The sequence below is a fragment of the Zootermopsis nevadensis genome, unplaced genomic scaffold (assembly GCF_977971745.1).
Source record: "Zootermopsis nevadensis isolate Lab colony 2312 unplaced genomic scaffold, Znev_1.0 Znev_ptg000007l, whole genome shotgun sequence".
In the NCBI taxonomy this organism is placed as follows: Eukaryota; Metazoa; Arthropoda; class Insecta; order Blattodea; family Termopsidae; genus Zootermopsis; species Zootermopsis nevadensis.
Genome location: NW_028259139.1, coordinates 3,642,120 through 3,654,122, shown reverse-complemented (window position 1 = coordinate 3,654,122; position 12,003 = coordinate 3,642,120). Strand labels below are relative to the sequence as shown.

Sequence of the window (12,003 nt, the reverse complement as noted above, 5' to 3'; positions counted from 1 at the left end):
AAGGCTTCCAAGTGGCTGTTCCTTTCAAGTTTCACAATTAAGATTTTGAATGCCTTTTTCATCAGTCCCAAGCATGATGCACGTCATTCCCATATATGTTTAGCCATTTAAATGGAAATACAAATCACAAAATTGTGCTTAAAAGTGTTATGCCAGAACTGCTAAAACGGAGTTGAATAGTGGAACTACATTCTTCACATAATTTATCATATTTTGATTTCAGAAACTGAATTTAAGTAATAGTATTATTTAATGTGAACTTTTATGCTAATGAGATTGGATAATTTGTAATATATTTATGATCGCTGTGTATCGCATTACTTTGGTATGTAATAGGCTGGAAAAATTTCATATTCAAATTTGCCTACACATCAGAATTAGAATAGTTTTAAAGCAGCGGCGCATAATGAGCTAGTATTTTAGTAATCGGAGGATATTTTGTGTTGAACACTTTCATCGATGGGCAGAAAAAGAGACAACTGGCATGCTTCTGTTGGCTGTTGGTTGCACTGCTACTGTACTCTGGGAGTCCTGGACAATTTCCTGTCGGCGCATGTTGTAAATTGAGGCTCTTGCGATAGGAACAGCGATTGTATAAGGACGCAATTTGTTATTGCGATAGAGTTTGGTTTTAGATTTTGCGCGGTTTAAACCTGCAGTACATTATTTAGTTTTCTAAAGTTCTATTGGGAGCAGTTTTAGACTTCACAATGTTTTGGGGTAAGTAACACCGTAAACGGAAATTTGAATGGCGACGCCATGTGGTAACTTATACGGAATGCATGTTAGGACCAACATGATTGGGTTTCTTTGTATCGTTCTGGTTTCCAAATGTAATATAATAATTGTAAATTGTACTGTGAAGTGTCTGTAACAATCTGTAAACATGAATGCCTACAATCAGATGTGATTTCCATTGTGGGACATTTTTTTTAGGAAAGATAGGTTTAGGATATTGCTTTGGAAATTATGATGTACTAGTTTTGTCCAAAACATGTAACAAGATGTAAGGGATATTCAGAGAAGTTATTTCGGAACAGACTCCGAAGTACAAATTTCATGAATAGCATTTCAGTGTATCACAGATGTATAAATGCTATGATTGATGGAACATGTAATTTCCCCAGATCTAAAAGTTCCCTACTTTATATGGGCGTTCAGTGACAATTGTGTTTAACATATGGACTGCAGGAGTAAGGGTAGGGGTATTGTTTACCTTGCCTCTCAGACCTAAATGATTTCGTTTTGTTTCCTTGTTCTAATTCTAAACTTCCCACTGATTTTCTGTTTTTTATTTTTTATATTTTGAAAAGAGAAGAGACTTCTGGGCAGGAGGATAATGTGACAGTTGATCTTAAAGAAATAGAGGAATGAGGCTATGCACTAGATTGGCCTTATATGATTTGAAGCATTCACAGTGACTAAGTATAATAAATTATTTGTGGGTACTGAATTTCAGTACCTGGAAGATGAGGACGAAGATTGTTCTCGAAACATTGGTGTTTCTTTCAATGCAACCACCTGAGACACCCAGTAGTACAAGAAGAATTCATTATAGACTGGCCTTCCTCAGGACAGGGTCCAAGAGTGGACTCTTGTAACATTGTAATGAACCTTCCAGTTCCATAATAGGTGGATAATTTGACTATCCTCACAGTCAAGCTTTTCAGGAATGCTTTTCTGCATGAAGTACCGGGTCTCCAATTTATGAGCTTACGGTCGTGCTTACATTGCATTATCGGCTGCTGCTGTTGACGTAGGAGGGACTTTAACACGTGAGTCACGGGCGAGTCAGTTTCGGTGCCGCTAGTAACAGGGAACTACGAATATTTCTCGTCACTAATACATGTTATTACATTAATTGTTTTTACCTTAAATCACAAAAGATGTTCAAAGTGACTTCCTTGTGCTTGCAAGCAAGTTTCACATCTCGTTAACATGTTTCGAAATATGCGACGAAGCTCTTCTTGGGAAATTGTCGAATATTTTCTTTTTGTGATTTAAGGTAAAAACAATTAATGTAATAACATGTATTAGTGAAGAGAAATATTCGTAGTTCGCAGTTACTAGCGGCACTGAAACTGACTCGCCCGTGACTCACGCGTTAAAGTCCCGCCTACGTCAACAGCAGCGGCCGATAACGCAATGTAAGCAAGACCGTAAGCTCATAAATTGGAGACCCGGTACATTGGTTTCTGAACAATGTTAGCTGGGTCCCTTGTGATTGTGATGTGGAATGTCATTGTAGGTGTTATGGGATTTTGTGTAGGGCCAACAGCACACCACTATTATTTTATGAAACTTCATAACAAAACCTCAGAATTGGCTGGATTGTTTGGAATTATTTATCCAGCATTTATAGGATGTGGGAGTTAGTCCAACTGCAGCTGTTAACACTAATGCCATATCTTCCATAAACTAACGGGAGCTGTAGCATACCTCATGCCAATATAAGAATATTTCAAAAGAATATTTTAGCTTTATCCCCTGTATTCTTTGTGTAGTAATAAAGACATAGAACACATCGATTAAGTATCTGTACCCCAACACTGAAGCCATGGCTAAAAAAATGCAAAACTTGATACATTTCATGTGAGTGCAGCAATAACAGTAATGGAAATAAATATTGCTGTTGAAATGTACAAGGAATGCTATTTTATATGGGATATGTGCTTGAGAATCCTTGGTTATGAAAGTAAGAAAATGCCATTTGAATATTTCAGGACCCTGTGAGGTTCATTTGACTGTTGATGTGTCATGAAAAGGAGAAAAATTTATTTTACAATGGAAAGGGAATTACACAGTTTAGGAATGGGTTTATTGGTAACAAATTTTCTTAAAACAGCAATTACTTTTAGTGTTTTGATGGCAAAGTTCCATAATTTGTCTTTGGGATTGGTTGGTATTTCTTTATGTCCGTGAAATTCTCAGCTGCAAGGAGTCTCGGATATCACAGACTCCTGATGAAGAGACTTTTAAATTAGTAGAAGAGAAGAGTGCAATCTGAAAGGTTCAAATGGTTAAGGTATGTAGCTCAATTTTTATAGGGTCTGCTTGGAGAACTGCCACTTGAAGATTGAGAATAAGATGGAATAAAATAAATGAACCTTTGGAATATAGGTTTGAGGGTGGGTAGGACTGGATCAGGAACATGTTCTTTGGTGAAATTTGTTACCATTGGTGTTCATCCTTCAGGTTCTGTTACTAGGGACTTGTTTCAGCAGTATTTGAGTTGAAGATGGCTGTTTTCTGGGTTGTAATGCCATATCTAGTAGAAGTTTGCCAACTCTTCAGAGGTACTTAACTGCCTCCATCTCTGTACTCACTGCTGTGAAAACTTCATTCTAACAGTGGATTTGTTCTGCTCATTGGGAGTTAATAATTTAGGTAACACTCCTACTTTTCTTTCGTCTTTGAATGGTTTTAAATGTGGAAATTCACACATTCTGCTTTAATCCATACAATTAGACTTGGTTCTAACTCTTTTTATTGGACAATATGAACATCATATATTCATCTTTTGCTTGCTCTCTGCCGTATGCCATTCTTTTTTGGTACTAAATCCCTTTTTCTCTTTTCTTAACTCATTCTTTTCTGTAGCTGTATTTGACACACTCAAAACTATAAAGTGGATTTTTCAGTTTCTTCCAGGTATTTTTAGATTTAGTTTATAAGTTTTTCCCTTTTCTTTTAGGACTGATTATGGAACCTGGCAAGCGCTACACTCAGACTGTCGAGAGAGCTTTCCATGTCTCGATGGCATGCCTTGAACCAACCACAGCAGATAATGATAATGTTTCTGTGTTGTTGGCATTTGAGAGCAGAGAGTTTATATTATGCAGTTTGAACAAACACAAAGTTGTACAGACACAACTAGATCTGAACTTTCAGAGTGGAGACAAGATTGCATTCATGTCTTCAGGAAAGGGGCGAGTTCATCTTACTGGTGAGTGCTGTATACTAACAGTGAGAAGAAGTCCCTTGTAGTTAGCCTAATTTTTCTGCCAATATATTTAGGTTTGGTTGTTCAGAAGTGAGAAAAGTTGTAGAGAAATAAGTTTTTTCTTGTGGGTGAGGGTTGAGTTGTTTATATTTCCTTTATTTTGCTTGAAATCCCTTTCTTATGAGTGTCATTTTGAGGACACCACACTGTGCAAGCCCCAGTATGTACACAAGCACTTTAACATTTATTTTAGCCTGTATCTCCTCTTGTCATTGTCGAATGTAGTAAAAGGGTCATGTTCCTTTTAATGTAATAAGATTTTGTTTAATCTGTAAATAAGGAGGGGGGCTAATGTTAATGCATGCATACACAGTCATATACAACAGTAAGAAGCATTAATGGCTCTGTTTTGCCTTGCAAGTATTTATCTGATGAATGCAGAATGTGTGATTAGTAGTTTTTCAGTTTCACTGAAATCCATACTAATTATTTCTAATAATATTGTTTGTGAATGAAGTTAACCTCAAGAGTGCAATCTTTGACAAAGTTCTGTGTGTTCATGAGCTGTACTTTTACAAAATATATGTGGTAAATTGTTTTATGCAGTTTGTGGGTGGAAGTGAAAGTGTGGTATGTCATAAATTAGGGAATACTAAAACAGATGTAGTTTAAAGTTAAAATAAAATCCCATTAACAAAAGGATTATTAGGTCACATTATTTATGACTCGTTGTAGTGCAGGCTGGCAACCATTCTGTTGGATTATAACACTGAAGGGGTAATTGCAAGAACCATTTTATTAGTTTGATTCAAAACACATTTCAATTCATTTATTAAGTAATTGTCCTTTTTACATGAAATGTGAATTTTGTTATTAATATAAGTAGTGTTTGAAATGAACATACTTGGAATGCTCTAAAACTACAAATTCATGTTCATGCTTTGTTGTAATAATATCACTTACAGGTTTTTGCTTTGTTGTAAATGTATCTTTTTATATTTCTGTTTGGATGAGTATCGGTTAGTGTTTGAAATTACTCCTGATTTATAGAGTTGGAGACTGAGCTGTGTTGTTTTCAAATGAAATGTTGAAGCAATACAGCTTTTGTGTCAGCACTGACCTGAGGTACTGACACATTTAGATGTTTCTTGGTATATTGTAATGCTTGCACACCTGATGTCTACATTAGCTTTACTTTTGTCAGATAACTGATATTGCCCATGAATGTTTCAGGTTATTTGCTTGAAACAGATGATGATGATGATGATGATGAAGATGAGGACGATGAAGATGATGAAAATGAACTGACCAACAATGAGGACAGCATGATAGATTCAGGTTGGCATTGTTAGTTTTGTTAGTGCCTGTTTTCTAATTAGAATGTTAGTACATTCCACTGGGATCTATACCTGCTCTGAATTGTTAAAGGTATCAAAATTGCTGGGTAGAATTTGTGGGGGAGAGAATGAGAAAATATATCTTGCAGTGTTTTTGCTTGTTAGAAGTTGAGTGGTTGTGCAGGTCTGTAAAGGAGTATATCACAAATACACTGAATACTGATTTCTTTGCTTAGAGTCTTCTGTGAAGAAAGTATCCAGCAATCTGCCTAAAGGAAGTGGCAAGAGAAAAAATGAACCTCGGTTGTCCCAGCCTGAGAACAAGAAAGTAAAACTTGAACTAGAAAGTGATGAAGGTATTATTATACAGATACTGCTTTGTGTTCGTTATGCTACTTATCATCCTCTTTCCCATAATCACATTTTATTTCATATATATTTATTTTCATTACAAATGCATGTCATACTACCAACTGAAAATTATGTGTTATGTGAATTAGAATGATAATTGAGGAAAGGATGTTTGAAATGTTTTTGTATTGAAAGTAAAAGTTGCATAATTTTCTTCTGACTAATATTTTACAATCAGTATACAGGTAGCCCTCGATTTATGCCGGGGATGTGATCCTGGACGAACGGAATCGGCGTAAATTGAAACTCTTATAATGTAAATCAATGGGGAGTCAATGGCATGTGTTCCCAGCACCCAAACATTGACTAGTAATATAATGGCATTACATTTAAATCTCTGAAATAATGTAAATAAAATAATGGGAATTTAAAACATATATATTTTATACACTTACAATCAGCAATTTGTTGGTCTCTGCAATTGACTGTGATTCTTTCATGTGATTGATGTGTACAGTCATCTCTGCTGTTATGCAATAGTTGCATTCATGTAGGACGCCAACCTATAGAAAATCGCGTAGTAAAAGTAACCCTGGTACCTCCGCAGAGATTAAATTAGTCCTTTGAAAGTTTAAAGCGCCAGGAATGAAATTGCATAACAGCAAACTCACATATGCAAAAGTTTGCATTTCACAAACAGCTTTTACCGATTCATCGACCTCATTGGAGTAAACTGGCATTAACAAAACATACGTAATTGCAGAGATGACTGTATTTATAATTTTTATTCAAAATCAGCAATGTAAGAATTACGATTTAGTATAAGAATCAACATGAGATACATTGTAAAACATTATAAATACTACTACTAGTACTATGGCGTAACAGCCTCCTCTTATAAATAATAGTAAAAAATATTTTTTTCACTTTTTGACTTGCTGGTTTCAAAATTGGCGTTATTCTGAATCAGCGCAAATTGAACTGGCACAAACCGAGGGCTACCTGTACAACAGTGTTCTTCTTCTAGGTATTTAAAGTGTATATGCTACTGAGATATTTGCTTTGCTACCCCTCTAAGGATAGGTGTTGGAATTCATGTATCGGGGACTGTTATGTACACACCAGAAGAAAATTCATATTGAGATTATTGTGCTGATGTGTTGTGTTGGACTTTAAACTTACAGATAAATTGTCATCTGATGATGATTTTAATTTTGCTGGTGACTCTGACGATAGTGAGAATGAGGATGAAGAGGAGGATGATGTTGATAATGATTTTCTGGATGATGATGATGAAGATGAGAGTAAGTAACTTCCTGGTGAACACCCCATACCAATATGGAGTCAACTCCATGCAGCATTCTTATTTGTAATTTTTATCTGTTATCACTGCTGGTGGAAGAGACCAACAGAAATTACCTTTAGTATTTGGAGATGCTGAGAGTTTGATGGTCAAGCTTTCTGTATCTCTTAATTGCTGATACAGTTGGAGGAAACAGTGTTGCCAAATCTACCCAGATTGAATCCTCAAATATGACATGCAACCATTACATTTATGTAAAAATTTCAGGAAAAATGTGCATGTTCTATTTGGAGAAATACTGTATGTGGCAGAATACGTTACATTGTATTCTAGTATGTTTCTGTTTTTGATAAACATAGCATGACATTAAATTTTTAAGTTCCATTATTCAATGATTGACAGTCCTCCTTTGGTTGTCCCCAACAGTTTATATTCTAAGTTGTAACAGTATCAGTGATTTCTTGCACCTTGCCTTATTTACAGGTGAAGATGATGTTGAGACCTCACCAAAACAGAAGACACCAGAATCAAGAAAAAAAGATAAGCAGTTAATAAAGACACCGACTGATATCGTGCAAAATAAGGTTGCAGTTGAAAAAGTGAAAACTCCAAATGACAAAAAACAGAAAAATGTATCCCTTGTTGAGAAGCAGCAACAAAAGAACAAGACACCCAATGAGAAACAGCAACAGAAAAATAAGACGCCTAATGAGAAACAACAGCAAAAAAACAAGACGCCCAATGAGAAACAGCAACAGAAAAACAAGACGCCCAATGAGAAACAGCAGCAGAGTGCTACTCCAAAATCTTCCCCTGGAACCCAAGTAAATGTAATTTTGCCTTGTGATTTTGCTCTGCATTCTTATGATACGGTCACACCCTGAAATGTCCCTAATTCCTTCCTCTGGTGATTTCTGTATTGTTATTCAAGTTATTCATGTCCTGTATAATGTCTTATAATTTTGGTACATTAGTCTGCAAATACGGTACTTCCCGCTCAAATTCAACTTCTGAATTATCACACTAAAAATGACATTACTTTTTGTACTTCTCCATCATGTTTAGACACATCTGTCCATGGTTTGTTTGGCTATGAGGTCTAGTCACAGGTCACTAAAATTGTTAGTTCATCATTCATATCTTCAGAGGTCTTCGTAATATTGCTTGATTTTTTTAAAAATTAATTTGTAAGACACAGTACCTTGAAATAGGCCATGATTGCTGTATCTTATGTGCCAGTCATGATCATACTGTCATTTTGCCATCTCATAACTGCATTGTAGCATCAACTTTATCTCTTGTCTGCTGCTGCTGTCCTACCATTGTTGCAAGGTTGCATTGCATACCCAGTAACGTGTCTTGGGAAATTTAGTTCTCTTTAATTTCTTTGCATTGTCACAGCCATCAGAACTGACTGTTTTATAGTATTATATGTGTTTTTATGAGTTTTATTACTTACACATCTTTTTATACTATACATTGTGCCTATTCCTTTTATGATTCATCTGTGGATATCAAATTGAAAAGGAATTTGTCTTGTTCTGTCACAGGATTGGTATTTAATTCATTATATTGCCCGGTTGTGTAACAATTCTTATTCTTCCTGGCTTACATTCTTGGCCACTCAGGTATAATCTTTATCCCTCAGTACACCTTAGATGTTCTTTCGTTGTGCATTCCCAGTGATTCCAAAATGTGAGAAGGCTTGCTGTCTGATCAAGAACAGTATGTTTTCTAATGTGGGGTAAATTTAGGTTTCAATCAGACATTTTAATAGTGAATATTTAGGCATGGTTTTATGTGGTGTACTATATCGAGTCACTCGTGTCAAGATTATAGACTGAGTTCAGTTGGTGGCACCAAGTGGCCGTAGTTTGTGGCTACTATCGACATACAGTTTCTCAAAGTAGTAAAAACAGATAAAAAAAACCTACTATATAGAATAAACATTACATTAAATGAAGACCGAGTTTATTAATTTTCTTTGGATTATTAAATGCACGATACAATAATGAAACTTGAGACCTATACCCGAAATATGTTAAACCCCCCCAAGTGATCTGCTGTTCATGTTTCAGAATGTAGTGGGGGAACTGAATGAAATTGTACAATTATTAGTACTGAAAATTTTCATGTGTTAATGTATTTTATTACTAGGGATTATCACCCCAGCAACAATCTGGGAAGAAGAATAAGAAAGGACAGGAGACCCCAAAGGGAGCTAAAACACCTGGTGCAGATACACCTCAGAAGAAGGTTCTTGAGGGAGGAGTAACTGTTGATGAAGTCAGAGTAGGCAATGGTCCTGTTGCTAAGCCAGGCAGAGAGGTGAGTACTTATGAATTGTATTTTGCATAGCTGCCTTGTTTCCCTTCTGCCTCTTTAAACCTGCAAACAGCTGACTGTAATAATAAGTGTAATTGTGTTGTGGTTGATTGCTTAACAGGTGACAGTATATTATATTGGGCGTTTGAAACACAACAATAAGCAGTTTGACTCCACTACTCAGGGGTCTGGTTTCAAGTTCCGGTTGGGCCGTGGTGAAGTGATAAGAGGCTGGGACATTGGTTTGAATGGAATGAAAGTTGGTGGAAAGAGGAAGATTGTTTGTCCTGCTACTATGGCGTAAGTAATGCAGTGACCTCTGAGTTTACATTTCTTTTGGTTCCTATACATTTGCATTGGTATTACTTTCTTTAAATTTGTTTCCAGAAGGAACCACCAAGAATTATAATTCATATTACATTTTAATGTGTGTGCAGAAAATTCTAGGCATTATCATGAAAATTTTTGGTACTGTGATGACCTGGCACGTGGGATGTGTGCAGGCCTGGGCCAAGGAATTATTTGTATTGATTTTCTTTTCTTTGCCTTTCAACATTTTCAGAAGTGTTAGAATTGTCATGAAATATTGTGGCTTCTGAGGGAGATGTAATTTTCATAGTTTATTACATCAGAATCCCTTTGGTTTGTGTCCACAAGTCTGTCTGATGATAAGGCTGAATGTTCATTTCTGTTTGTGTTCTCAATTTATTTTTGGTAAATAAAATTCTGCCAGGTAATTTGCAACACCACATCTAATTTTAATTACATATTGCCAGTCACATTATATGAGCTGTGGTATACATCAGCAAAATTGCATGATAAGCATCACAGCCTGTACTCCTCACCTGATATTGTTAGGGTGATTAAATCGAGGAAGATGAGGTAGGTGGGAACATGTGGCATGCATGACTGAGGGGCGCTTACAGGGTAATGATCAGTAGGTGTGAAGACAGGAGTCTGCTGGGAAGACCTAGATGTAGGTGGGAGGAAAACATTAAGATGGACTTTAGGGAGATAGGAATTGATTGAGCAAACTGGAAGCAGCCCAGTGGTATGCTTTGGTGAACATGGTGATGAACTGGGTTCCATAAAGAAAGCAGGCTATTATTTGACAAGCCAAGCATACAATTAATTTTTTAAAGAACTTTCTGCACTATAAAGTGGGTGTACACCAGCAAAATAACTAACCATGGGCTAGAAGGCCAGGGACCACAGAGAATTTTGGAATGTTTTCCCACAGTTGAAGTGATCAGAGCATGAGGCTGACTTCACTTCTCTATTTGTTGCCAAGGTCTAGAATATGTGACTTCATCTCCATATACCATATATAATCCACATGATAGTTGCAGATTTATCATTGTTAGTCACTGATTTTATTTTTCCTCTCATGCAGTTATGGTGTCAAGGGCTCACCCCCAGCCATCCCACCAAACAGCACACTGGTCTTCGATGTTGAACTCAGAGCAGTGAATTGAGTATCATAATGCAAGTGACTTAATTAAATCTGCATATTTGTGAATGGAAGAGTGCAGTATAAAACATTGGTATATCCTCTTTATGTAAAATGATAGGATGGTACTGAAGGCTGATAAAACTCTCATGTGTACAGAACTACAACTTTATTCAGTTTGTTTCATACCCACTAACATTTGACATTATTGATGTACACTAACAAACTTGTATGTTCTTATGTTATGTGCTATGTAGAAGTTGAAACTATTAATAAAAGACATTTTATATACATGATATACTACATGTTGCATATTTAACCTCTTAATTTCATTTAACTAAGACTATATAGTTCAAAATTACTTGATAATAAGGAATGATATAAGTTTCACATAAATATTACAGAGATTTCTTTTTTCCTTCAGTTGAAACTGCACAAGTATCATTCTCTTCATTACTCTCATCTACATTCTTTCCTGGAGACACCATATTCTCTGTCTTTGTCTCTACTGCCTTCCATGGATTCCAGAACTTTAACACAATTGGCTGAATGTACCGATGCCAGATGAAGAGGAGGAATGGTATCACAACGCAAGGCACACACACCATGGCTGAAAAACCAATTATACTGTCAATGTTTGAAAATGACTTTGTTGGGGAGCCTGAATCATTCTTCATGCTGACAGTATGAATATGTGGAAGAAAATTATGTACAATATTCCAGACTTAAAATAAATTGATTAAATCACATATTGTTTTTACTTCTGTTTTGGATTTTTAGATTCTGAATATCAACTTCAGCTTATCAAAATATATATTGTACATTTGCTTCAATGTGGAAATATGAAACTTTTCTAAAATCTTCAACACTAACATCTATGAGAGAGCTTAAATAAATGTGAAATAAAAAGTACAGGTCTCATGTATGTTGTACCAATTTCCAGACAATCTTTCCCACCCTAAATATAATATGAACACAGTTAAGAATTTATTTAGATGTAAGGTATATCTTACAAACATCACAACCGAGTATTATTTTGTAGTTGAAGAACATAATGTCGGGAGTTACATGAACTGAGTTTATTCAAATGATTTGAGATATGAATTAAAGCTTTAGTATGTATTTATATTAATAGCATTGTCATCTGGATTATATAATGCTGGAATCTTGATTATTTATAAACCATACATCCTGCTCTGTAATCCAGCAGTATATAGGATGCAATAGGTTTGTTCAAAACATTTAACTCAATAATATTACCTGAAAATGATAACGGAAGTTTAAATGTTTCCGT

General features: G+C 35.7%; 1 protein-coding gene across 2 annotated transcripts; it reads left to right on the top strand.

Annotated features, from left to right (window-relative positions):
• The first annotated feature begins 511 nt into the window (after window positions 1–511).
• Window positions 512–11,005, top strand: LOC110830691 (46 kDa FK506-binding nuclear protein). Of its 2 annotated transcripts, none has more exons than XM_022065904.2 (9): window positions 512–720; window positions 3,695–3,946; window positions 5,177–5,281; window positions 5,517–5,636; window positions 6,816–6,935; window positions 7,418–7,758; window positions 9,092–9,262; window positions 9,381–9,559; window positions 10,653–11,005. In XM_022065904.2, the coding sequence occupies exons 1-9, from the start codon at window positions 711–713 to the stop codon at window positions 10,732–10,734; spliced, it is 1,380 nt and encodes a 459-aa protein (XP_021921596.1). In that variant the 5' UTR covers window positions 512–710; the 3' UTR covers window positions 10,735–11,005. The 2 variants fall into 2 exon arrangements, with proteins under 2 accessions (XP_021921596.1, XP_021921595.1); XM_022065903.2 differs by having other exon boundaries at window positions 7,418–7,764.
• Window positions 11,006–12,003: the final 998 nt, after the last annotated feature.

Excerpts from the sequence above, each read along its gene's own strand:
- LOC110830691 (XM_022065903.2), top strand. Across the intron at positions 3,947-5,176 it reads GGGGCGAGTTCATCTTACTG|GTTATTTGCTTGAAACAGAT; the intron begins GTGAGTGCTGTA and ends TGAATGTTTCAG. Across the intron at positions 5,637-6,815 it reads TGAACTAGAAAGTGATGAAG|ATAAATTGTCATCTGATGAT; the intron begins GTATTATTATAC and ends TTAAACTTACAG.